The 27855-nt window shown below is 44.2% G+C and overlaps 1 protein-coding gene across 2 annotated transcripts; it reads left to right on the forward strand.

Moving 5' to 3' along the window:
* Positions 1-33: 33 nt before the first annotated feature.
* On the forward strand, positions 34-26968 carry ZNFX1 (zinc finger NFX1-type containing 1). 2 transcript variants are annotated; one of them, XM_025263309.3, is made up of 14 exons: positions 34-534; positions 2705-2860; positions 6910-8721; positions 12368-12499; positions 14072-14220; positions 14798-14947; positions 16273-16387; positions 17693-17943; positions 19610-19749; positions 20737-20891; positions 21321-21466; positions 22301-22411; positions 22730-22825; positions 23453-26968. In XM_025263309.3, exons 2-14 carry the CDS (start codon positions 2800-2802, stop codon positions 25889-25891), a joined length of 5757 nt encoding a protein of 1918 aa, XP_025119094.2. In that variant the 5' UTR covers positions 34-534; positions 2705-2799; the 3' UTR covers positions 25892-26968. The 2 variants fall into 2 exon arrangements, with proteins under 2 accessions (XP_025119094.2, XP_025119095.2); XM_025263310.3 differs by lacking the exon at positions 22301-22411.
* Positions 26969-27855: the final 887 nt, after the last annotated feature.

Here is a 27855-nt window from a genome sequence, read left to right on the forward strand (position 1 = left end):
CTCCGCACCGCCCAGACGTAAGAGGTCTAATGGTCGTCCAGGGAGCTTTAGCCCCGCCCTTTCTCTGTACCTACTAGGCCTCCGGGTGCCGTCGGCCTTGTCGCCATGTCGCGCTTCACAGGCACCGAGCCTTCCGCCGGGTCCCCGCTCCTTTGGGGACCGCTGAGGCCTACAACGGCCTTGGGTGCTGTTAACTCGCCCCCCGCAGTCCCCTCCCTTCAGCAGCGCCCGCCCGAGCCCTCTTGCCCAGGCGCCTGGGGTAGCTGAGGCGACGCCCGCGCATCTGCCCGCCCCTGACGGGCCTCAGGGCAGGGGGTGCCGGCTGTGTCAGGGCCTGGCCCCCTCGCTCGGCGTCCTGGGCCACCGCCTCCTCCCCCTCGTCTTCCTGCCGGCCGGCCCCTCGCCCCGCCCCGTGTCTGAGGCGCCGGGAAACCGAAAGTGCGCGGTGCCGGGCGGGGCCGCGGACCTGCCTGCGCACGAGTCCGAGCGGCAGTCGGCGGCGGCGGCGGCGGAGAGAGGACACGCCGGAGCCTGGTGAGCGACCCCGTGCCCCGCGCCCCTGTCCCACACTTGGTCCCGCCCGCTGCCACTCGGGGCCCGTGCCGCCCTTCCCCTACCTCTGCCGCCCCCTCAGCCCCCGCGTCCCCATCACCCGCCTCAGAGCCCCTATCACTGACGACCTCCATCACCCATCTCCGCACTCATCACCCCCTCAGCACCCCCCTCATCCACCTGAGTCCCTGTCCCCTCTTCCCAGCGTCCCTCTTACCCTCCTCAGCGTCTCCATCACCTCCTCCGCCTACATCCTCATCATCTTGTTCCCCTCTGTCCCCCAGATCTCGGTCCTCACTTTCTGCCACAGGCCCTCCTTCATCCTCACCTTCCATCACCTCACTCATCCCCCTTCTTCTAGAAGCACCCTCCACACCTAGACTCCCCATCCCTATTTCTAGGCGCCCCCTTCCCCGCCCTCGGCGCTTCAGCAGGCAGCCCCCAGCTGAGTTCAGTTCCTCCCTCCTCTTGAGAACCCCAAACCTCTTGCTGTCTCCCCAACCTCCCCAGCCGCTCCAGGCTTCAGCCTTGCCAGGGCACCTTCTTCGTGGCCCCACCCAGCCCTGGCTGTCCCTTGACCCTATAATAGCTCCATCAGGACCTGCTGAGGCCCTGGGTGTCAGGGACTTCTCCATCCTTTCTTCTACTCTCTCAGGAGCCTGGAGACTTCCTCTAACATCTTTCATTCCACCCTGGTAAATTACATTCTTCTCTGATTTAACTCTTCCATTGGCTTGAACATCACTGATTTTCTTCTTCCTGTCCTTTGAGGCTTTGATTCCCAAAGAAACCCACTCTAGTTTGCTTTTTTGGTAGCATTTCCTGTTCCTCCCTGCTTCTCCCTTTCCTTGCCTTTCTGCTTTCTTTTCTTCTGTTTCTTTTATCCCAGAAATTTGTAAGTTTCTATTTGAGTATTTTTTTTTCAACAAGAGAAAGAATTGTTCCCTGAGAAGTTTTTATAATTAAACAGAAAAACTCTAAATATTGAACTTGTGCCTTGAGAACTCTTGCCTGGAAAATCCCATGGATGGAGGAGCCTGGTGGGCTGCAGTCCATGGGGTCTCGAAGAGTCAGACATGACTGAGCGCCTTCACTTTGACTTTTTACTTTCATGCTTTGGAGAAGGAAATGGCAACCCACTCCAGTGCTCTTGCCTGGAGAATCCGAGGGATAGGGGAGCCTGGTGGGCTGCCGTCTGTGGGGTCGCACAGGGTCGGACACGACTGAAGCGACTCAACAGCAGCCTTAAGAACTGGGTTTGATAAAATGAGAGATGAGATTCAAAAAATATTCCCAGCAGGAAGGAAGGGGACTCCCTACTCCTCATAATGCCAGATCTGTTCACAGTTTCCAAGTATGAATGTGTTAAAACTCAATGAGAGGGACAGTTGGAAAAGGTCCCTTTGCTGTGAACTCTGAATTATCCACTCTTTCCCCAGCCCACATGATGTGTATGAGTAGGATGGAGACGTTTCCTTTAAAGGGGCTTCCTCTTACTCCTGTAGGACTACCTTTGCAGATCAAGATAGAAGAAAGAAGGAAGGAACCGCAGGTTTCTATTTGTAGTTGGTCCTGAGAAAACAGTATCCAGTTGATGTTAAGCCTCTTGGTTTTTGAAACATGTTCTTTCTTTCTTTTGCTCGGTGGAGGGGAGGGCTTTATCAGTTTGGCTCTGTTCCAAAGAGTAGTATAGTATCTACTCACTAATTATTTACAAACTATAGAGTACTGCAAGCTATAGAGTATTATAGAAGTGTTGCATGGAGTAGCGAATACATGATTTTGGGGTTAATAAAAATGTACTTTTTTTCTGTCCTAGCAACAATATTTGTTTGCTTTATAGGAGAGGAAAATGAAACCTAGCAACTGATTAAGTAACTTGGCTAAAGGTATAAACCAAACAGGAGTTTTGAATAGGAAATGATGACACTTCCTTAACCCCAAGAAAATACAAGGATGCAGGGAAGGGGGAATTTGATCCTAAATTGTGAATTTCCTGTTTTGTATCATAATTGGGCATTCACAGAGTTGAACACTTGTGCACATGATTAAAATCTGTGTTTGATTCTTAGTTAACAAAGCATTAAGATATAGAGGCAGAAGGATTAAGCTTGATACTATTTGGGTATTTGTTTTTTTCTTTTTCTGCTAGATGCTGTGTTTCAAAGGCGCTGAAAACTGTTAAACCGTGCAGACTTCCAGACAACTGAAATAACGTGACCGTGGAGGAGATCAGGTGACTCAGACATGGAGGACCGAAGACCTTGTCCAGAGGTTGGACCCAGGAATCCTCATATTAACCACAGAGGTGAGCAAGATTTTCTACTCTCAGATGATCCCAGATTGATGTTGGTTCCACTTATGATTTTTTACTTTACAAGATAGTCTAAAAGCAATAACCATTCAGTAGAAGCTGTGCTTCAGACTTGAATTTTGAACTTTTCCTGGGCTAGCAATATGTGTGTGGTAAGATGCTCTCTTGTGATGCTGGGCAGTGGCAGTGAGCTTCCGCTCCCAGTCAGCCTTGCTGTCCCAAGAGCAAGCAATTAATACACTTAAAACCACTTGTATCCAGACAACCATCTTATTCTTTCAGTACATTATTCAGTAAATTACATGAAATATTCAACACTTTGTTATAAAATAGGCATTGTGTTAGATGAGTTTGCCCAACTGTAGGCTATTGTTAATGTACTGAGCACATTAAAGGTAGGCTTGGCTAAGCTATGATGTTTGATAGATTAGGTGTATTTAGTGCCTTTTTAACTTAATGTTTCGAACTTATGTGGGCTTATCAGAAAATAGCCTAAGTCAAAGAAAATCTATAATGGGAAGGAAATCAAGTTCCTTATGGATGAGCAGGCCCACCAAAATTGACTGCATCTCTCAAGTAAAGAATGAGTAAAGAATGGTTTATTCTTGAGAATTCCCTGGAGGTCCAGTGGTTAGGACTTGGTGAAGTGAAGCGAAGTGGCTCAGTCGTGTCCGACTCTTTGCAACCCCATGGACTGTAGCCCACCAGGCTCCTCCGTCCATGGGATTATCCAGGCAAGAATACTGGAGTGGGTTGCCATTTCCTTCTCCAGGACTTGGTACTTTCCTGCAATGGCCTGGGTTAGTCCCTGGTTGGGGAACTAAGATCCTGCAAGCCGAGCAGCAAAGTCAAAAAAACCGAGAATGATTTATTCCTTAGCTACAGCATGAGTGACTTTGAGACTAAAAAGCCCTCCCCTTTCCTTAAGAGAGCTTCTGCTGCTGCTGCTGCTGCTGCTAAGTCGCTTCAGTTGTGTCTGACTCTGTGCGACCCCATAGACAGCAGCCCATTAGGCTCCTCTGTCCCTGGGATTCTCCAGGCAAGAATACTGGAGTGGGTTGCCATTTCCTTCTCCAATGCATGAAAGTAAAAAGTGAAAGTGAAGTCGCTCAGTCGTGTCCGACTCTTAGTGACCCCCATGGACTGCAGCCTACCAGGCTCCTCCGTCCATGGATTTTCCAGGCAAGAGTACTGGAGTGGGGTGTCATTGCCTTCTCCGAAGAGAGCTTCTAAATTGGTACAAGTCACTTTAGCAAAGGTAGAGATGAGGTATCAGAAATGGCAATAACTGGTTTAGAGCAGCATTATCCAGTAGAAACATAATGCAAGCCAAAAACATAATTTTTGATGTTCTAGTAGCATCATTAAAAACAAAAAACAGGTGACATGAAATTTAAAAACTTAATACTAAATAATCATTTAATAGAATTTGGTATTTGTCTTATTTAAGCCAATGTATCCAAATAATATCATTTTATTATAATTGAGTATATTTTATTATTATAGGTCTTTTCTTGGAGTTTTTTCCTTCTAGTTTTATTGAAATATAATTGACATACAGCACTGTGTAAGTTTAAGGTATATAGCATAATAATTTGACTTAAATATATATCATGAAATGATTACCAGAATAAGTTTAATGAACATCCACCATCTCATATAGAAACAAAACAAAAGAAATAGAAAAAAAGTTTTTCCTTGTGATGAAGGAAAAAATTAGGATTTTTAGGGTAAATCTTAGGATTTACTCTCTTAAAAACTTTAATATATAATATATAGCAGTGTTAACTACATTTATTGTGTTGTACATTATTTCTCTACTATTTATTAATCTTATAACTGGGAGTTTGTACCTCTTAATCTGCCTTACCTACTTCTCTTCTTCCCCTACTTCCCTCCCCGCTGGTAATCACCTATTTATTCTCTGTATCTATAATTTTGTTTCTGTTTTTTTGTGTTCACTTCTTTTGTTTTTTTTAAGTTCCACATGTAAGTAAAGTCATAGAGTATTTGTCTTTCTCTGCCTCATTTCATTTACCATAATACCCTCTAGGTCCACCCATGTTGTTAAAAATTGTAAGATTTAATTCTTTTTATAGCTGAGTTATACTCCATTGTGTGTGTGTGTGTGTGTGTACACCCCACATCTTCTTTATTCATTCACTTAGGCTGCTTCCATATCTTGGCTATTGTAAATAATGCTGTGATGAACATGAGAGTGCACCTGCCTTTTCAGTGTTCATAGTACTTCGGCAATTTCAATTTGTGTTTATTCCCCACAAGTATTCAATATTATCATTTTCAGATGTTACCAATATAAAAAATTTTAATGAGGTATTTAACTTTTTTTCTGCTAAGGCTTCAAAATTCCATGTGTCATTTTACACATCTTAATTCAGACTGGTCACATTTAAGACGCTTAATAGCTACACATAGCTAGTAGCTGTGTGTTCGATGGTATGTCTATAGAGTCCTAGTCACCAAAGCAAAGTTAGTTCCAAAAGCATCACTCTACTGCAATGATTATTCTGTTTGCTCAGAACTGTCTAAAACAAAACTGAATGGAGTCTTGCCTTTTCCTAAGTTTGCAATATATCCTCCGAATTTCAGTTGTGGAACAGATGAGGAAGAACTGTAGAATATTATTTTATGAGCTATGTGAATGTTGAAAGGTTGAGAAATAATACAATTTTCCATTCTTCCAAAACATTGTCTTCTAATCAGACCAGCATTAAAAGTAGGACTTTTTACAAGTATTAAAAGGACTAAATTTAATGATATCTTGGGAGTTTGAAAAGTAAATGTAAAAACAACAGTTACAAGGAAATATGTACATTAGTAGATTTTTTTGGATCTGACAGCATGAAATGGCCCAGTCATCTTGAATATGGTATTCATTTGAAACTTTTATAACATTTGTTATCATCAAATCATTGCTTACAGTCTTATTTTATTTGTTTTTTAAATCTCCAAGTCATTTTGCTAAGTTGGGTCAGCTCCAGACTCAGTTTTAGAGGAAAGGAAAGTGAAAGAAAATGGGCTTGGGTAAATTGGCCAAAGTCACTTATGAAATGTGTGGCAGATCAAGAAAAACATGTTCAGCTTCATCCACAGGATGATGTTAGCTTCTGTGTTTGCTGGGTACATCTGCTCTTCTGCAGACCTCCTTGTCTGAGGATTGGTAATAGAGAAGTACTATGTAGATGAACTCGTGCTGCAGAAAGGAGGAAGAGTTAAGTTTCATTTTTCAGGTTTCTGAATCACAGTTTGAGTTTCACTTTTCAGTTTCCTGAATCAAAGTTTGAGTTTCATTTTTCAGACCTGAAACAGAACTTGAGTTTCATTTTTCGGTTTCCTTCACAATCTATTATTTGGCTCAAAAACATCTTGGGAAAGGAAGTCCTACCTTCCCTTTTGCCATCTGATGCTGAGCAAAGTTCAAATATATATTTCCCTGTATACTTTTACCCCACTTGATGCCTCTGTTGCCTGTGACCTAATTGTTTAGAGCAGAAAGTCAGATAGTATACTAAGCATCTTATAAACATTTAATCTTTACAGCAACCCAGATAGTGAGGCTTAGAGAAAGTATAAAACTTAGCCAAAGTTGTACAGTAGGGAAGTCCCTAGACCAAGATTTGAATCAGGTCTGTTTGGCTATGAAACTCATGCTTTCACTATTGTTTGGTATTGGCAAGAGACTGAGAAAATGAGATGATCTTTTTGAGCCCCTGAAATAATCCCAGCTTATGAAGATTAAATGAGTAATTATTTTCTGTCATGTATGAGGCACTCAACAAATGTTTATTCCCTTTGTTCTTTTTGTACCCTCTGAAAAAATAGTATTTTCATAATGTATACAGCAACCATAGTTATCTATTTTATATTTATTAACATGACTTGGTAGGAAACCTTTTATCTCTCTGAATAAAACCTAAGCTCCTTAGTTGTTTTGGAAAATAAGAGTATGTTCATATTGTTGTACTATTGGATTTTCTTGCATCTTGATTTTTATGTTTGCCCCAAATCCCCGTTGTGTTTAGGACCTATGGATGGAGAATTACCACCAAGAGCTAGAAATCAGGCCAATAACCCACCAGCCAATGCTCTCAGAGGAGGAACCTGCCAGCCCAGAAGGCATCCCAGGGCCAACAACCATCCTTTTCCTCATGGGCAAAGAGAAGAGAGGTTTGGGGCCATGGGCAGGAACCCACATCAGGGAAGGAGAAACCAGGAAGGGCATGCCAATGACGAGCCTAGAGGCCAAAGACATGGTCAGGAAAATGACACCAGGAGGAGAAATGGCAACCAGGAGGGAAGGAACCGCAGACCCCCACCACGATCTGATGAAAACTTCCAGCAGTGGCGGACCCCCCACCAAAAGCTTGCAGAACAGCCACAGCAGGTAAAGAAACTGGGCTACAAGTTCCTGGAAAGTCTTCTGCAGAAAGACTCCTCTGAGGTGGTCATCACCCTTGCCACATGTTCAGGACTGCAGGAACTCTTGTCTCATTCTTTTATGAAGTCCGACTTCCTTGAGCTCATCTGCCAGGTTCTTCGGAAGGCTTGCAGTTCCAAAATGGACCGCCACAGTGTTCTCCATATCCTGGGCATATTGAAGAATTCCAAATTCCTCAAAGTCTGCTTGCCAGCTTATGTGGTAGGGATGATCACTGAACCCCTCCCTGAAGTTCGAAACCAGTATCCAAAACACATTAGCAATATCATCTCCCTCCTCCAGGACCTTGTAAGTGTCTTCCCTGCCAGCTCTGTGCAGGAAACTTCCATGCTCATTTCTCTCTTGCCAGCTTCTCTTAATGCTTTGAGGGCCTCTGGTGTTAACATAGAAGAGGAGACAGAGAAGAACCTGGAAAAGGTCCAGACCATCATTGAACATCTGCAGGAAAAGAGGCGAGAGGGCACTTTAAAAGTGGACACCTACACTCTTGTGCAGCCCAAGGCAGAAGACCATGTTGAGAGCTACCGGACCATGCCCATTTACCCCACTTACAATGAAGTGCACTTGGATGAGAGGCCATTCCTTCGCCCCAACATTATTTCTGGAAGATATGACAGCACTGCTGTCTATCTAGATACCCACTTCAGACTCCTACGAGAGGATTTTGTCAGACCCCTACGAGAGGGCATTTTGGAACTTCTTCAAAGCTTTGAAGACCAAGGCCTGAGGAAGAGAAAGTTTGATGACATCCGAATCTACTTTGATACCAGGATTATCACCCCTGTGTGTTCATCGACAGGTATTGTCTACAAGGTGCAATTTGACACAAAACCACTGAAGTTTGTCCGCTGGCAGAACTCCAAGCGATTGCTCTATGGGTCCTTAGTGTGCATGTCCAAGGACAACTTTGAGACGTTTCTTTTTGCTACTGTGTCTAACCGGGAGCAGGAAGATCTCTGCCGAGGAATTGTCCAGCTCTCTTTCAATGAGCAGAGCCAACAGCTGCTTGCAGACGTCCAGCCCTCTGACTCTTTCCTCATGGTGGAGACAACCGCCTACTTTGAGGCCTATAGGCACGTCCTGGAAGGACTCCAGGAAGTCCAAGAGGAAGATGTCCCCTTCCAGAGGAACATCGTGGAGTGTGACTCTGATGTGAGGGAGCCAAGGTACTTGCTCATGGGGGGCAGATATGATTTCACTCCGTTAATAAAGAATCCCTCAGCCACTGGGGAACTTCTGAGGAATGACGAGGGCTTGAGACGTCCCAGAGTTAATGTCTTAGACCCCTGCCAGTGGCCCTCAAAAGAAGCCCTGAGGCTGGATGACTCCCAGATGGAAGCCTTGCAGTTTGCTCTCACAAGAGAACTGGCTATTATTCAAGGACCTCCTGGAACAGGTAAGATAAAATTTTTCACAGCACACATCTGCCCTAAGAGATAGGCAAGGGTGACTTGGACTCTTAAGTTTCTAGAATGTCTCAATTTAAGACATTCCCCTGAAATGGGCATCAAACTTGTTTAAAAAGTAGCTGCTCAAAAAATAAATAGGTAGAAATTTTTTTAAAAAGGAACTGCTCATAGTGATTTTCCAATGAGGACTTGTTGGTATACATGGTAATAGATCAAAATCACAAGGTTAGAAAAGACTTCTAAGGGGTCAGACTTAGGGAGATGCCTGACTTCTGTCTGCTTCATCAAAGGCTGTATTGATTTGCTTGATTTTATATAAATTTAAATAGTATCAACTATAAATACCCTGTGTGCCAAATACTACTGTCTATTTTTTGCATATGTTAACTCATTGCAAGGCTGTGAGGTAGAAGCCATTCCATGTTAATTAGATGAAAAAACTAAGGCAAAAAGGATTTGAATGATATGTTGATGCTCACACAGATGGCAATTGACAGACCTGAGACTCAGGCAGTTTAGAAGCTCCTGGCTCTGTCATCTACCTCATTGTACTTGTTTCTCTTGGAAATACACCTGCCTACCTCCTCCCTGACCTGTGTGCCACTCTAATCCTTCTCTGGAAGGATAGCTGCTATTAGCAGTTTGACGTACATCATTCCAGATGTTTTCCAAAGTTAAAACTGATATATCTTCGTGTCTCTGAATGTATTTATATGTTTACATACATACCTGCATAGTTTTCCTATTTTTTAAATAACAAAAATGAGATTATGCTATATTTGTATATCTATATGGGTCTACAATTTATATATGTATGTATATAACTACATGTTAGGGATATTTTTACATTCTTTACACTACAGTCACATTTAGAAATGTACCTCACTCTTTTTACAACATGCCTGTATTCATGGTGTGAATGTACCATGTTGTGGTTTTTTTTGTGTTTTAGTTTCACAGACAGTGCTTATTAAGTATTCATATATCTATTTCTGTGTGTGTTTATCTTTGAGTACTCTGCTTATTACTTCTGTAATGTTTTTCCTTAAGGTGGGAATTCACATTAATAGTTAGTAGGTACTGCTATATTACCCTCTCAAAAGAATATTAAAAAAACAATGGGAAGAGGTCCTTAAAAAATACCGATAAAACAATGGCAGCTCATGATAAGAAACTAATGTAACAAAATGCAAAGTAGTTACTGATGAGACACCCATATGATGGGAAAATATGCATAATTAAAGTAGTGCTTTCAGGACCTTAGAAGAAGAAAAGGATATACCAGTTTGTACTGCCACCAAGAATGAATTAGTGTTCCTATTTCCTTATATACTTTCCAGCATTGTTGTATGATATCAATCTTTTCTCATTAGCAGTTTTCCCTGATCTATGAGATTATAATTTTTGGCTCATTTTAATTTTAGTTTTATGTTTTAATTGAAAAGTTGGTTCAGATTTTTTTTTTTAATCCATGTCTTTCTCCCCTCACCATCCCACTTGGTTCTTTTATCTAAAGCAAATGATGTTATTGTCTTCCTATTTATCCTTCCTGAGATAGTCTATGAATATGCAAGCAAATGCATACTTATATTTATTTCCCCGACTATTTTTTTTTAACTCTCTGTGCTAGAAAACAGTTTGCATATTGCTTTGCTAACTTATAAAATATCTTGGTGATCCTTTCAGATTGGTGCACAAGTGGTATCCTGTTTATGAGTATGTAATATTCCATTGTATAGTTAGTTTATAATCTCTTTAACCAGTTCTCTATGGAAAGATTTACTAAAACAAACAATGTCAGTAAATAACCTTGTTTGTGAGTCATTTCACACAGAAGCAGAATATGTCCAGGGGAGAAATCCCTAACTGAATCAAACAATATGTGAATTTGTAATTTTAACAGGTAGTGCCAAATTGCCCTCTAGAAATGTATATCACGGTGGTTAATTTGTATTTCTTTAATCAAGAGTGACATTAAATATCCTTTCTTGTCTTTATTAGCTACTTATATACTGCTTCTATGGATTGCCTTTTTGTATTTGACATATTTCTATTGGATGGTTTCCCTTTCTTACTGATCTGTAGGAGCTGTTAGTATATTTAAAAAATGTTGTGTTCCAAATAACTTCCCCTAATATTATCATTTGAATTGGGATTCTTTAGCTCCAAGTATAGTAACAATTTAGTAATTTCACACTAGCTTTACACACATACATACACACACGCAGCTACTAAAAAAGAGCCTACCTGTGAATTTGAGGGGAGGTGACAGAGGGGTCATCTTGGAGGTAGAAATCCCCAAAAGTATCCATTCTAAGGGGAAGGAAGCAGTGGGAGAGAATGGGGTAAATACTGAATTATAAAGATTTTCTTTCCTCTGGAGGTCTCCTTATCCATCCAGGACTCCAAATTAAAAACATGGGAGTTACTCTTTTCTGTTCCCCGCCCCAGCCAAACCATTATCCTGTGGCAATCAAGTTTACCTCTGGAACGGCTCCCCAGTCTGCCTCCTTATCTCAGCTGCTGGAGCCAGGCCTTATCCTCCGTCACTCCCTGGAAGATGGAGGAACCTCCCAGCCAGTCCATTTCTCTTCTCTCTTGCCCAGCCTTACTCAGTTAGCACTTTCCCAGAAGTGACAGGTAGAAGCCTCTTCTAGTCTCATTGAGTAGACCAGAATCCCAGTTGTTTTCTTGGTACCTTGTATTTCTCATTTCCCACATTTGTGATTTTTACATTTGTTTGTGTGATTATCTTTCTCTTCTGCAAGTCTGTAAGTTCCAGAAGATAAGAACCATGACTGTTTTGCTCACCATTGTATTTCTTGTACTTAACCCCATATCTAAGACCTATTTGGCACTCGATACATACTATATGAAGAAAAAGAAGCAAGAAATTGTCATTTATTTATCTATACTGAAAAGTATTCCGCTATACTGAATTTTTTTATTTTCTTGTATTACTCAGTATTGAGTACTTTTGAGGACAGTGGCTACCTTCTCAGCCTGACACAATATAAGAATTTAGCATTTACTAATGAGCCCATAACTCTAACTCCAATGTTGATTTCTGTGACTTTTTCCCTCCTAACACAAAGGCAAGTCTACTGTTGTATATTAAAAGCATTTCTAAATAATTCACCATGTGAGATTGGAAACAGTGTATTAGTATATGTCTGTCAGTAGAAAACTAGCTGAAAACAATGCCTTCCAGCTGTGAAAAATAAAGGATTCTTTTTCTATACTGACAGAGAACTGCCTCCAATTTTAGTAAGTGAAAAAACCAAGATATAGAACAGTGAAAATAGTCTGCTACTATTTGTATTTTAGAAAGGAAGGGGGAAGCTAGAAAAAGACTGTATATTCATTTTTGTTTGTGTATGCATAGAATGACTGTCTCTGAAAAGTTATGCAATAAACTAGTAATGTTGGTTGTTTCCAAGAGAGGAACTAGGTAGCTGGAGACATAAGAATGAAGAGAACATAATACAAAACCATTTGTGCTTCTAGGATTTTAAACCATCTCAGTGTATTGCCTTAAAATTTTAAATAATAATAACTTGCTATAAGTAATTAATTACTCCTTTTAGAAAGTCTCTTTAAGTTTTTTAACTCTCCTTTTTCCTTGTTTTTTAGGCAAAACTTATGTGGGTCTAAAAATTGTTCAGGCCCTTCTAACCAACGAGCCTGTTTGGCAAATTAGCATCCAGAAGTTCCCCATCTTGGTTGTGTGTTACACTAATCATGCTTTGGACCAGTTTCTGGAAGGTAATATCTGTAGGCAAACTTGTTCTCTGTTGAGAGTGCTCTGGTGGTCTATGGTTAGGATTATGGGCTTCACTGCCGTGGTGCAGGTTCATTCCCTGGTCAGGGAACTGAAATTCCACAAACCACACAGCACAGCTGAAAAAATAAACTTCTCTCTTAAGACATATATAGTTGAACCATGAGCGACGTCAGTTGCTCTCTGTTGCACTTTGAATAAAGTCCACAGTCCTTGCTGAACATGACAGGAAAGGCTGTGTGCTGTCCGTGTGCTTGTGCTTGGTCGCTCAGTTGTGTCCGACTCTTTGTGACCCCGTGGGCTGTAGCCCACCAGGCTCCTCTGTCCATGGCGATTCTTCAGGCAAGAATACTGGAGTGGGTTGCATGCCCTCCTCTGTGTTGTCTGCTCCAGCCTAAGTCTGATGCTCTTGTCCTACCTCTTCCCTTATTCTAATTCCAGCCACACTGATTGTCTACAATTTCTTGTCTTCTTCCAGCTTCTTCTTGGCCCATGCTGTCTCCTCTGCCTAGCATGTACTTTTTCTTTTCTTTTCTCTCTCAGTCTTGATGCATCCAGCCCAGATGGTTCCAGCTCATTCCTCAGGTCCTACTTCATATGGACTTTCCTTCTTGCCCCAGGTCCTGTTGTATTTTTTCTTCTAAGACTTAATTGGCACATATGTATGTATCTCTACCCTGGACTATAAATGCTAAGAGCTTTGGTCCTATTTCTTTCTATATTCACAGATCCTGACACATTCTAGACACTCAAAAAATATTAATCACATTAATGAATGAATAAGTATTTATTTTTTCTTTGGAAAATAATGCTTAGACTATTATTTTCCACTCTTTTATATCCTTCTTTCATCTACATTAAATCTTCAGTATTCCTGGAGTCTCAGTTTAAATTAGATCCTCAAAAATTAGCTCCATACCCCACCCAACTAGTTAAGGTCCCCTGTTACACACTTTTATCATGTATTTGTAGTATTAAATTTTATTAAGTTAAAATGTTTACATGTCTTCTCTGGTAGACTGTGAATCATGAGAACAAATGAGGAACTGAGCCTGCGTTTTGACTACTTTAGCTTCCAAACCTAGCCTGGTACATAATAAGCAATCAGCAAATATCTATAGAGTGAGTAATAGAGAGCATTTACTAATGCTTACTTTGGGCCAGGCCCCCTCTAGAAGCTAGAAAGATACTCTCTCGTTTATCCAGGCTATAGCCCTATAGGGAAAGTATTACTGTCTTCAAGTCACAGACAAAGAAACTGAGGCTCAAGTTAAGTGACCTGCCCCAGGTAAGATAGCAGTAAGTGGTAAAGATAAGACTTGGGTCCCCAGGTGTCTGAGTCTAAAGCCTTTGCACTGAAGCATCACACTTTACTGCTCTGCAGGTCACGTCATCTCTGGGGCCTTCTTGTTCACTGGTAGGGTAGATTTCCTGTAAATACCAGTTTGTACCCTTAGGGACCAGCTGCACCAACATCCCAGACACATGCAGCTCTTACCCAAGAGAATCCAGCATAGCTCCTCTTAACTCTGCCCGTGCTCCACTTTGCTCCTTAGGCATCTACAAGTGTCAAAAGACCAGCATTGTGCGGGTAGGTGGAAGGAGCAACAGTGAAATCCTGAAGCAGTTCACCCTGAGGGAGCTGCGGAACAAGCGGGAATTCCGCCGCAACCTCCCTATGCACCTCCGAAGGGCCTACATGAGTGTAAGTCCCAGCTTCGGAGATCTGAGGTTGCTCAAGGGAGAACCAACCAAGACAGCAGTGGCTTTGTGGGTGGGCAGGCCAGGGGAAATAGGGAAGCTCCACAAACCTGGGAACGACCCAGGTTCTTTCCAGCATTCCATTAATCCTATGGTGGGATCTTTGCCCTCGTAGTCCAAGATGGAGAAAGGACAAAAAAGGGCACACCACCCCTCCCAGCCCCTGCCAGGACCTTAAAGCTACTTCCCCCAAACCACCCATAACCTTTCTTCCAGCCTGTTGGCCAGATAAATTTCATCTTCTAGCTGGGCAGTGTTGTGCCCAACCAAAACTCTGAATTCTTACTACTAAGGGAAAGAGAAGTCTCCACCATGGTATACTTGGTCTATTTTCCTGTTGTATTATTTGTTTCCTTTTCTTCCTAGTGGTAGGAGGCTTTTAGACATTTTAGATACTAATCCTCTGGTTTTAAGACTAGCTGTTCCTGTGTTACCTTTGTTTTCCCTCAAGGCAGAGACTGAGTTCTGCTGAGCATAATGACATACTTCCTCATCCACTTATTTCCCTCTGCTCTTGGTAGATCATGACACAAATGAAGGAGTCAGAGCAAGAACTGCATGAAGGGGCCCAGACTCTGGAGTGTACCATGCGTGGGGTACTACAGGAACAGCATCTGGAGAAGTTTATCTCTCCCCAGCACTGGAAAAGCCTGATGAATGGACCAAACCAGGTAGAGGGGTCATCCCGTGGAGTACAAGCATCTCTCGTCCAGTATTGGGAGGGAGCCTCCAGCAGAAGTAGCAGTCAAAGTATTAGCTATAATCTGCTATGATTCTGCTGTGATGTGAAAAGTTCCTTCTCGGGAGAAAAGTCACCTGAATATACTAGTCAAAAATAAGGCTCTAGAGCCAGTCTGCTGGATATGAATCTTGATTTTGCTCTAGGCGACTTAATTTTTTTTGTTGCTGTTACCTCTTTTATAAAGGGGGATAGAGACTTCCCTGGTGGTCCAGTGGTTCAGACTCTGAGCTTCCACTTCAGGGGGCATGGGTTTGATCCCTGGTTGGGGAACTAAGATCCCACATGCCATGAAGCGCAGCAAAAAACAAAAAACACACACACTTGGGGACCATATTTAGTTGAACTATGTGAAATTGCCAGTATTTGTAAATTTAACTTGCAAAAAGGCAGTCTTTTACAGATCAACTTAATTCTTATAGGATTGTTATTGGACAAGCAAGTTAATATCTGTAAACCTCTTAACTTAATAAGTGTGCTCGAAATATTTGTTAAATGAAACCAAATCATAGCAAGGCAACCTAGCACGTGTAGAAGGCCTGGGACTTGACAGACCTGTCACACAGACTGACTGTGTGACTTGAGCTCGTGTGATCCTCAGGGCCCTCAGCAGTCAACAAAAATAAAAATAATGCCTGCATTCAAAGGATATTACAAGAAGTATCTGATGTACTCTGTGAATTTTTTTTTTCTCTTTTGGCTGTGCCACGCAGCGTGCAGGGATCTTAGTTCCCCAACCAAGGATTTATCTTGTCCCTCCTGAAGTTGAAGCGTGGAGTATTAACCACCAGACCACCAGGGCAGTCCATGATGCAATCTCTGTAAAGTGGGTGGCTAGGAATCCAGTGAAATGGTAGCTCTACTATCAGTGGGTTGGCATTTCCAGGGTTACAAACCCAAAAACTTTAAAAAAGGTCAGTCAGGTCGTGTGAATGACTGAAGCAGGCTAGTTAACTGTGTTGTTAAGTAGTGAGGACTGAGACAAACCGGAAAAGGCGTGGCAACAGCGCTCTTCAGCCATTTGTTGCCTTTTAGGAACACAGGTTCATTGCCCCCATAGCTCCTGATTTTGTCAAAAGAAGCAGAAAAATTTTGTTTTTAAAATTCTGTATAAGTTCTATTAACAGACCCAGTTGCCCAAACATTGCATTTTTAAGAGAGTTCTAGGGGAATTACCTTTTGACCTCTTGAGAAGACCTTTCCTTCATACTGAGTTGTCACAGAATTCTCATTGACTAATAATTCTTCTTTCCTCAGGATAGTGAATGGGTTTGCTTCCGGGGTCGGAAACATTCCATGATGTTGGAGTTTCTCGGGCTGGGTGTTGGTTCTTTCACCCAAAGTGTTGCTCCAGCAGCACCTGAAAATACAGGTAAGAAGTGGATGTGTGCCTAGAGTCACACCTTATGGTGGACTGTGGTTAAGACGAGAAGAGCAAGACCTTATAGTAATGCCCAGAATTTATAAAGAGCCATAATCAATCAAAAAAGACCAATAAAAGCTTAATAGGGAAACAAATAAAAGACTTTTAAAGAAGCATATCACAAAATCTTCATGGTCAATAAACATGAAAAGTGCTCACTAGAAACAAGAGGAATTAAAACTACAATAATATACTATTACACACCTACTAGACTGGCAAAAATTAAAATGTTTGATATAATCCCACACTGATAAGAATGTGAGCAGCGGGAACTCTGATATGATACTAGTGGAAGTATTGATTGGCAGATCCACATAAGGAACTCAAATGTCCATCCACATTTGTACAACAGATGGATCAATTACCGTCTATTCAGATAATCGATACAACTGTGAAAAGGAATGAATTACAGCATATACAGCAATATGATATGACTCTCAGAAACATACTGAATGTAAAAAGCAAGTTACAAGAAAATATATTCAATGTGATTTCATTTCTTTAGAGCTCAGAAAAGTCAAAGCTAGATAATGCATTATTTGAAGATATGTATTCATTATATCCTAGAGAAGGGAATGGCAACCCACTCCAGTATTCTTGTCTGGAGAATTCCATGGACGGAAGAGCTATGGAGTTGAAAAGAGTCGGACACAACTGAGCGACTAACACACGTACACACATACATTATATATGTGGTATCATCGACTCAATGGCCATGAGTTTGAGAAAACTCTGGGACATAGTGAAGGACAGGGGTACCTGGTGTGCTGCAGTCCATGGGGTCACAGAGAGTTGGACACTTTTGAGTGACTGAACAACAACATATATATGGTAAAGTTAAAAGGGAGGAATAAGTAATAAAAAATTCAAGTTAGTACAGCTCACAAATGTCTTCAAAGAAATTGGTAACTTTCTGCTTCTTAAGTTGGGTGGAAGATACCTGGATGTTCATTTTATATATTTTTATTATCATTTAAATTGCACGTTTATGTTGTATACTTTCCTTTGTATATGTATTGACATAAGTAAGATCTCCCTTAAAAAGGCATACATTCATGTGATTTTCTAAATGTAACAAAAATGTGGGGAAGGAAATGTGTCTTTCTCCCCTTCATTCCTCCTGTGTTTCTCTCAGCGGAGGTGACCATTTAGACCTTGGGAATGTCCCCACGCATCTAAGCTCTTGTAGGTACCCTTCTTTACCCTTTGACGTTAAGACTCTCCATCCATGTCCTGCCTGCTGTCCTCTCTTAGCCCAAGCAGAAAGGGAGGAGGAGGAGGAGGAAGGGGAAGAAGATGGTTCACTGATTGAGATCGCAGAGGAGGCTGACCTGATCCAGGCAGACCGGATGATTGAGGAGGAAGAGCCGGCGCGGCCCCGGCGGCGGAGGAAGGAAGAGAACGGGGCAATCCAGGAGCTGGCGGAAGTACTCCTGGCCATGAGGCTAGACAACCATGGCCCCGGGATGGCAGCCGGGCAGGAGCAGGCTACAGGAGAGTGGGAGGTAACTCACTTCCTCACAGCCCCCGAAAGCCCTAACAGAGTGGGAAAGGGGAGTTCAGTTATTACCACCAGGGGATTGTGGGTTAAACTCCCGAAACAGACCTGAGAGCATCTGTCCTGACCTGATTTTCACCTTCTTCTGTTGCACTATATTCACTTCATCCTCATAATTAGCTTAATTTACCCTGTTACAGGGCTTCCCTTATGACTCAGCTAATAAAGACTCTGCCTGCAGTGCAGGAGACCTGGGTTTGATCCCTGGGTTGAGAAGATCCCCTGGAGAAGGGAAAGACTACCCACTCTAGTATTCTGGCCTGGAGAATTCCAGGGACTGTATAGTCCAGTGGGTCACAAAGAGTCAGATACAAATGAGTGACTTTCACTTTCATTTCCCCCTCTTACAACCTAATCCTTGTATAAGATAGGTCCCGTTTTCAAGGGTATAGAAATTACGGCCTTTTAGAGGGGTCCTGCCGATAAATGCTAACTTAGAAAAACAGGAAGCAGGTAGCCAAGGACTTCTCTTGAACTTCTAGAGAAATGTAGCATATATGAGTCAGATCAGACACTGATGGTCTTAGTGCTTGGTGCTTTTATAGATAGTCTCAACAGCAAACCAGCCCGAGCATTAGGATTTTAGAGGATTCAAGTAAAACAGAATGAAGTAAGCTGTATAGACTGAATGGAACGTTTCTCCTTCATTCACTTTGAAATTTCTTATTTCTCTTAGAGCCAGAATAGTATAAATGTCCAGACTTTCTGTCTTCTCCTTCCTTTGATAGAACCCTGGGGTCCTCAGAATTTACCGTGTGTTACTATGACAATAGAGCACTGAACCCTACTGATGATCTAAGGGACTTTGAGGGCAGGTTTTTACTGAATGCAGTGTTCTCCAGTCTGCTGGCTTTGAGCCTGATTTCCTAGTTCAGTTCAGCGTCTCTATGTGAGGCACAGAATCACGATCACAATACTTAGAAGCATGGATTGGCACATCTCTCTGCCCTGTGGCCTTAGGAGGAGTTTAATTTTTTGGTTTTGAAATAGAGGGGAGTCCATAGTATTGTGACATCTATCTGGCATGCTAGTCCTTCTAAAGGCTCATGACCTCAGATTCTGACAGAGCCAAGGAAGAATATTTTCTCCTAAAGGGTGCTTTTCACCCACATGTTTAAGATACTATCTTGATATAATGGCATTAAGACCATCTTAGCAGGATTTGTATAGCATTTAATGAGAGAGATGTACCTCCACTATTGTCGTGTTTTAGGAATAAGAAGCAGACTGTGGTCAAAAGATGCTCAGTAGTAACCAGTTTACCAGCACTCTTCTAAAGTGCTTTCCATGTATTTTACTGCTTCAGTCAATCCAGCAACTCTGTGAAGAGGCACTGTTATTATTCCCATTTTATAGAAGGGAAGGCTGAGGCACATAGAGGTTCAGTATGTTACTGTAGGTCCCACAAATAATAAGTAGTAGATGGGACTTAGAACCCAGACAAACTGGCTCCAGAGCACTCATTTAGCAATGAAATATCTGTGGGGAGAGTGTGGAACATTTAAGAGATGTTCATCAGAGATGACAGTTCCATTTTTCAGTGTGCTCTGGCCCCCATCTTAGAACCAGGCCCATCTCTGCTCCATGACTCTGACTGGTATTGATATCTGCAGACCCAGCGCAGCCAGAAAAAGAGAATGAAGAAGAAAGTGAAGGCTGAGCTTCGCAAGCTGAACACCATGACTGAGGCTGAGGCCAATAAAATCCAGGATGTTTGGCAACTGGACCTCAATTCTCGCTGGCAGCTTTACAGGTATGGTGCCTGTCCCCATCCTCACCGCCACCCCCACCCCCAGCCAGCCCATGTAATTTCCCCAGGGTGTCCCTTTCCCGTTTCTAGAATATAAGCCCTTCAAATCCTCAACATTAGTGCTAACTGATGATGGATCGAGCACTCCCGATGATCTGAGTGCTGGATGCAGCCATGAGATAGAATAGACACACACGGCTCTACCCTGTGGGGTTTGTGTGTAGAGTCTAACCAGGAAAACAAATTAGTTTGTTCCACAAATAAAAAGTTACAAATAGGCATCACCACTGAGAAAGAAAGACCAAGGAGCTAAGAATATTAACATGGGAGCTGAGCTGGTCTGAGCTATCCAGGAAAGTGACACTGGAGGCAAGATCTGAAAGATGAGTAGCCCTTATTAAGGCCACTTGGGAAGGGGAGCAGATGAGCTTGTGAGGACCACATGCATAAAGTCCTCCAGATGGGAGGGAGCATGTTTGTTTGAGAAACTGAAAGAAGGCAACCACCACAGCTGTGGCTCAGACAAATGGAAAGTGAGGCCAGAGAGGGAGGCAGGGGCCAAGTTGTGCAGGGCCTCTTAGGGCTGAAGAGGACTGTTGGAAGGTTTTATAGCAAGAGTGCTGACATAATCTGTTTTACTTATGGAGAATTGGGGGAGGAGGGGGGAAGGGGCTTGGCAGGAATGGAGTAGGGACAATTTGTGAGAAATTCTTCTTGAAGCTTTTAAAGTTCCTGACTCTTGTCCAGTTATTAGCATCTGTTCTTTATCCCCCGCCTTCCTTAGTTCCTGACCACTTACATACATCTCTCTGCACATCTCTTTTGTTGGGCAGGACTCTCAGGTCCCTGCACATCTGGGTCTTGTCTTCTTTCTCTGTGGCATGTAACCTCCTCTAGGGTGTAGGTTCCACTTATGCACAGGGCACACTGAGGGGGTTCCACCACTTCTCAAAGAGCATGTGGCTTCCTATCATTCTTCACATTCTTCAGGCTGTGGCTCCAGATGTACCAGGCTGACACCCGCCGAAAGATCCTCAACTATGAACGCCAGTACCGCACGTCAGCAGAGAGAATGGCTGAGCTGAGACTCCAGGAAGACCTGCACATCCTGAAAGATGCCCAGATTGTAGGAATGACAACCACAGGTAAGAAAGCACGGAGTTCACTCTTGGTGCCAAATGCCTATCAGATTATCTGGGACAGGTAAAGAGAAACTTCTTTAGTAGGTTAGAGGAAAATACCATGAAGAGCTCTTGAGAGCAAGCTCTGTTTTGGATTCTCTTGGTGATATTCACCCTCTTGCTTCCATTGCATTTGGAACTTCAGCAGCTGATGATTCCAGTGCCAAGGTTCCAAACACAGTGAAAGCAAGTGCTCAGCAGTGATGGCATGGGGACACTGCTGGTCTGGAGACTATCCAGCAGCACTCATTCTCGTCCAGTGGTCCCCAGAGCCCTAGGTGGACAGGAGGACTCAGCTGGAACAGACCCAGGTTCAGGGTGCACCAGTCCAGAAGCCAGTGACACAGGGAGTCCAGTACATCCACTCAGAGGAGTCTCTTCTCTTGACTCAAGGTGCTGCCAAATACCGCCAGATCCTGCAGAAGGTGGAGCCCCGGATCGTCATTGTGGAAGAGGCTGCAGAGGTCCTTGAGGCCCACACCATTGCCACACTGAGCAAAGCTTGCCAGCACCTCATTCTGATTGGGGACCACCAGCAGGTAGGCCTGGGCCCTCTGGAAGATGAACTGACTCTCTGCAGGGGTGGAATCAGACAGGAAGACCCTGGCCTCTGCTTCCTTCCTCCATCCTCAGGCTTGTTGGTGGCTTTCTGTGATTCCTCTTTGCCTCACCTCCCATGTCCAGTGTAAGAGCAGGTCCTCTTAGATTTGGGGCGTATTTTAGAGGTAGCGTCATCTATTCCATCTGGCCTCTTTGCCGTTTTTAATTTACCTTGGCATTTTAAGTGGACTGTTAAAACAGCATGCTCCCCATCCCACTGGTTCCGTTTTTTGCCATGCTGTAATCCATTCCTCATAAAGGAACCAAAGTGAATTTTTTTAAAAAACTCAAATCAGGTCATGTTACTCCCCAGCTTAAAACCCTTCAGTGGATACCCATTGAACTTAATATAAAAATCAAGCATCTTAAAGTGGCCTACAAAGACCTATATTCTCAGGGTACAGCCTGTTTCTCTGACCTCACCTCACACCACCATCTGTCTCATTTGCTCACTATGTTCCCAACTCCTATCCTTTCTGTTTCCTCTTATGGCTTCCTTTTTGAATGACTAACAACTTCCTCCATGCTGGTGTCAACTCAGATGTCACTCTTCAGGGAGAATATGTAAAGAACCTCCACCCCCAGGCATTCTGTCACATCACCCTTATTTCTTGGCTTCATGGTCTTTGTCATTCTTTGCCCCTAGCCTGTTAACATCTAAAGCCGAGCCTGGAACCCAGAAATCACTTGAAAAACATTTGATAGGTGGGTGGATGGGTGGATGGTTAACATTACATTTTCAGTGGACAATCCTCAGCCATGTTTCTCTTCAGCTGCGCCCCAGCGCCAATGTGTATGACCTGGCCAAGAATTTCAACCTGGAGGTGTCCCTCTTTGAACGGCTGGTGAAAGTAAACATTCCTTTTGTCCGTCTGAATTACCAGGTGAGAAGCTAGATCTTCATTATTACCAAATGTCCAGGTGAAGGCTCCTGGCAGCCTGCCAACTGCCAATAAGAAAGGGTTCATAAAATAAAGCTAGTTTAGCAATGAAATGACTCTGTCTGATTTTGTTTTCTGTTTTAAAATAACACAAGACCAGCCGTGGTGAGTTTGTGTCAGATGAAGACGCTGTTTCTCTTCTCTTTTCTCCCTGTTCATTTCAAATGTCATCTCCCCAGATTTTCCACTAGCAACTTTGTCTTTAAAACTGTCCATTTATTCTCTGCCCATGTGTTTAATGACAGACGTGTCTTGTTTCAGCACCGCATGCGTCCTGAAATTGCCCGGCTTTTGACCCCTCACATTTACCAGGATCTGGAAAACCATCCTTCTGTTCTCAAATATGAGAAGATTAAGGTGAATCTGCTTTACCTGATCTTTCTCTGATGCTGTAAGCAACCTAGGAGGTTATCTTTTTCTTACGACGAAAAGGGGCTTTCAGAAGGGTATACAGCCAGCTTTCTAAAAAGCTAGCTATTGGGAATTACCTGGCAGTCCAGTGGTTAGGACTTGGTGCTTTCACTGCCAGGGCCCAGATTCTATCCCTGATCAGGGTACCAAGATCCCACAAGCCAAGCGGCGGCAAAAACAAAGCAAAACAAACAAACCAAAAACCCCAAACAGTAAAAAGCTAGTTATTAAGAAGAGGAGTGGTACAGAGGTTGAGAACACGGACCTGGGTTTTGGAATCCCAGCTCTGCCATTTAGTAGCTGTGTAGCCTTTACCAAATTATATACCAGTTCTAAGGGTAAGGGTCTTCTGTACAGTAGAATAATGGTTGCTGCCTGATCGCATTACCATATTGCAGGAGATAATGTATATAAAGCACTCAGCACAGCAGATGCTCATAAATTAAAGATTGTGGTATGGAGTATACAGAAGCCTTCTAAGGTTCCTCCCTGGAACAGGGCCAGTGGCCAGCACACATGAAGCTAGAAAAAGCTGCCATGAGTAAACCTAACGTGTCTTCTTTTTCTTTCCAGGGGGTCTCTTCCAACCTTTTCTTTGTAGAACACACCTTTCCTGAACAGGAAATCCAAGAAGGCAGAAGCCACCAGAACCAGCACGAGGCTCGCTTTGTGGTAGAGCTGTGCAAGTACTTCCTGTGCCAGGAGTACCTGCCCTCCCAGATCACCATACTCACCACCTACACCGGGCAGCTCTTCTGCCTGCGCAAACTCATGCCTGCCAAGACCTTCGCGGGTGTCAAGGTCCACGTGGTGGACAAATACCAAGGGGAGGAGAATGACATCATCCTCCTCTCCCTAGTACGCAGCAACCAGGAAGGCAAGGTGGGTTTTCTCCAGATATCCAACCGCATCTGTGTGGCCTTGTCCCGCGCCAAGAAGGGCATGTACTGCATTGGGAACATGCAGATGTTGGCCAAGGTGCCCCTGTGGAGCAAGATCATCCACACCCTTCGAGAGAATGATCAAATCGGCTGCACCCTCCGGCTCTGCTGCCAGAACCACCCCGATACCCACACTTTAGTATCCAAAGCTTCTGACTTCCAAAAAGTGCCCGAAGGAGGCTGCAGCCTACCCTGTGAGTTCCGGCTGGGCTGCGGGCATGTCTGCACTCGTGCCTGCCACCCCTATGACTCCTCACACAAGGAGTTCCAGTGCATGAAGCCATGCCAGAAGGTGATCTGCCAAGATGGGCATCGGTGCCCTCTTGTCTGCTTCCAGGAGTGTCAGCCTTGTCAGGTGAAGGTACCCAAAACCATTCTTCGGTGCGGCCATAAACAAATGGTCCCGTGTTCTGTGCCTGAGTCAGATTTCTGCTGCCAGGAGCCTTGCCCCAAGGTCCTAAAATGTGGGCACAGGTGCAGCCACCCATGTGGTGAAGACTGTGTGTGGCTGTGTTCAGAAATGGTCACCGTGACGCTCAAGTGTGGGCACAGACAACAGATGAAGTGTGGCAACGTGGAGGACCTCAAGCATGGCCTGCCAGTGCAGTGCACCACCAAGTGTGGTAGCATCTTGGACTGTGGGCATCCGTGTCCCGGCTCCTGCCACAGCTGCTTCGAAGGGCGCTTCCATGAGCGCTGTCAGCAGCCTTGCAAGCGCCTGCTCATCTGTTCACACAAGTGCCAGGAGCCCTGCACTGGCGAGTGTCCACCCTGCCAGCGGACCTGTCAGAACCGCTGCGTCCACAGCCAGTGCAAGAAGAAGTGTGGGGAACTGTGTACTCCCTGCATGGAACCCTGCATCTGGCGCTGCCGGCACTACCAGTGCACCAGACTCTGCTCTGAGCCCTGTAACCGACCGCCATGCTACGTGCCTTGTACCAAGCTGCTGGCCTGTGGCCACCCGTGCATTGGTTTGTGTGGGGAACCATGCCCCAAGAAGTGCCGTGTCTGCCACCAGGAAGAAGTCACCCAGATCTTCTTTGGCTCTGAGGATGAGCCAGATGCTCGCTTTGTACAGCTGGAAGACTGCAGCCACATCTTTGAAGTGCAAGCCCTAGACCGCTACATGAACGAGCAGGGTGACGAAGTTGCCATCAAGTTGAAGGTCTGCCCTATCTGCCAGGTGCCCATCCGCAAAAATCTGAGATACGGAACCAGCCTCAAACAGCGCCTGGAAGAGATTGAAGTCGTTAAGGAAAAGATCTTGGGCTCAGCAGGGGAGATCGCAGTCAGCCAGGAGCGACTTAAGGCCCTACTGGAGGAGAAGAACCTCCTCTGCCAGGTGCTCCCGGAAGATTTCCTGAAGTTGGAAGAGAAGCTGGCCCAGAAAAATCTGTCAGTGAAGGACCTGGGCCTTGTTGAGAATTGTATCAGCTTCTATGACCACCTGGCTGGCTTATATGATTCCCTGAAAAAAGTGCATGTCTTAGAGCAAGAGAAAGTGAGGACTCGATTAGACCAGGTTCACGAATGGCTTGCCAAGAAGCGTTTGAGCTTCAGCAGTCAGGAGTTGGATGACCTCCAAAGTGAAATCCAGAGGCTCAGATACCTGGTGAACCTCCTGACCCTCTGCAAGATGGCCGAGAGGAAGGTGAGAGGCAGTGTCGCTGAAGAGATCAGCACTGTCCGGAACATCCTTGAGAGAACATGTAAGTTCACCGAGAAGGATGCAGAGCTTGTGCAGAGAAAGATGGAAGCTCTGAAAGCCGCTCTCCCCTGCTCTGGCCTGGGCATCTCAGAGGAAGAGCGAGTGCAGATTGTCAAAGCCATGGGTTACCGTCGTGGCCATTGGTTCAAGTGCCCCAATGGCCACATCTATGTGATTGGCGACTGTGGGGGAGCCATGCAGAGGGCCAAGTGCCCTGAGTGTCAGGAGGTGATCGGGGGGGCAAACCACACGCTGGAAAGAAGCAATCAGCTTGCTTCTGAGATGGATGGAGCCCAGCACCCTGCCTGGTCTGACACAGCCAACAACATGATGAACTATGAGGAGCTCCAGAGGATGATGTAGGAAGGTGGCAGCCCACTGCCTTTTGCCCTGGCCACCACAAGGCTGGGCCAGCTCCCTGCCGAAGGAACTGAAGGTTGTTTTTTATTATTGTCTTTTAGTCTTAGCACCTGTTTAAGGAGCCACTTTTAGGGCTTGCCCACATTTGTTTCTAGATTTACTCCTGCGCTAGAGTAAGCACTTTATCTCCAGAACTGAGAGCAAAGTTAACAGATGTCTCTTCTTTTTCTCTCCTACAAGTTAGTGGACAGACTGCCTGGAGCATGTTTGGGCTTCCACCCAGGGCTGTCTATAGTGTCTCTGGGTCCTGACTCAGTCAGATGTTCTTTCTCTGCAGTGCTCCAGAGGCAGATACGAGCTCAGTGAAGCAGACTCATTCTAAATTGCCAGGCCCTAACTTGCAGGCTGACTTCTGCTCTAATAAACAGAGGCCCAGAGACACTGTTGTTTGTTTGTGAATTATCATTCCAAGGAGCTCAAGAACCCCTCCTCTTCTCCTTGGACACCTTTGTTCCAGGAGAGGGAGGCATGTGATGAGACAAGAGACTTTTCGGACCAATCATGACCCAGTTACATATTCACTGAGAGTGGGGGAAGGTGTGACCCCACAGCTGGGGGCTTGTGCAGCAGGCCTAGGCTAAGGAGTCACCCCCGTACCCTTCCTGTGACTTGCACTTTGGGATGGTGGAGGTTACTTTACCTGTAGTAGGGGAGGTTCAGTAGCTGTGCTGGTTCCCCAGGGCCTTGAGTGGAACTGGACTCTGATTTGGTACCAGAAGCACCTATCCAAAGTGTGACCCTTTGTCCCAACACCCTCTATTGCAGCTTTTACCTGGGCAGGGTTTGCATGCCAGTGGCTTCTGCAGGTCCCAGGTCCATACCAGAAGCCAGCCCCTGGCCTGCTGCCTGAATACATACTCCCTCAGTCCAGTGTTCCCTATAACGGACACTTAGGCATCTCAGGTCTTTCTAATGTTGGCAAGAAAACATCCCTTTGCTATGTATACATTTCCTTTTTTGTCTTTACTATGCACTTTAGCCTATAAAGCCAGTTAATAAAAACAATGATTGCGAAAACCAGTGGTCTGTGTTTGTCCTCCTCAACTGTTAGCAGCTCAGGCCACTCGAGGTGGTAAGGATGGGGATGGCTGCACTGCCTGCAAGGAAGCCCTTCATCTTCTGCAGAAGGGGCTTTGTTTTTTGTTGTTGCTGTTGCTGTTTTTGGCTTGTAAGTCATTTTTACTCTTGGTAAAAAGAAAAATTTTCAACTTGTACAAAAAGTCATACCTGAAGTTTCCTTCCCCAGCGGCAATCCTAACAGCTTCATGAGTCTTCCCAGAGATAATACCATACATGTGTAATATCTAAGCCTTTAAATAGATATTATCCTGGAATGTGAAGTCAAGTGGGCCTTAGAAAGCATCACTATGAACAAAGCTAGTGGAGGTGATGGAATTCCAATTGAGCTATTTCAAATCCTGAAAGATGATGCTGTGAAAGTGCTGCACTCAATATGCCAGCAAATTTGGAAAACTCAGCAGTGGCCACAGGACTGGAAAAGGTCAGTTTTCATTCCAATCCCAAAGAAAGGCAATGCCAAAGAATGCTCAAATTACCACACAATTGCACTCACTCATCTCACACGCTAGTAAAGTAATGCTCAAAATTCTCCAAGCCAGGCTTCAGCAATATGTGAACCGTGAACTTCCAAATGTTCAAGCTGGTTTTAGAAAAGGCAGAGGAACCAGAGATCAAATTGCCAACATCCGCTGGATCATGGAAAAAGCACGAGTTCCAGAAAAACATCTATTTCTGCTTTACTGACTATGCCAAAGCCTTTGACTGTGTGGATCACAATAAACTGTGGACAATTCTGAGAGAGATGGGAATACCAGACCACCTGACCTGCCTCTTGAGAAACCTGTATGCAGGTCAGGAAGCAACAGTTTCAACTGGACATGGAACAG

The sequence above is a fragment of the Bubalus bubalis genome, chromosome 14 (genome assembly GCF_019923935.1).
Source record: "Bubalus bubalis isolate 160015118507 breed Murrah chromosome 14, NDDB_SH_1, whole genome shotgun sequence".
In the NCBI taxonomy this organism is placed as follows: domain Eukaryota; kingdom Metazoa; phylum Chordata; class Mammalia; order Artiodactyla; family Bovidae; genus Bubalus; species Bubalus bubalis.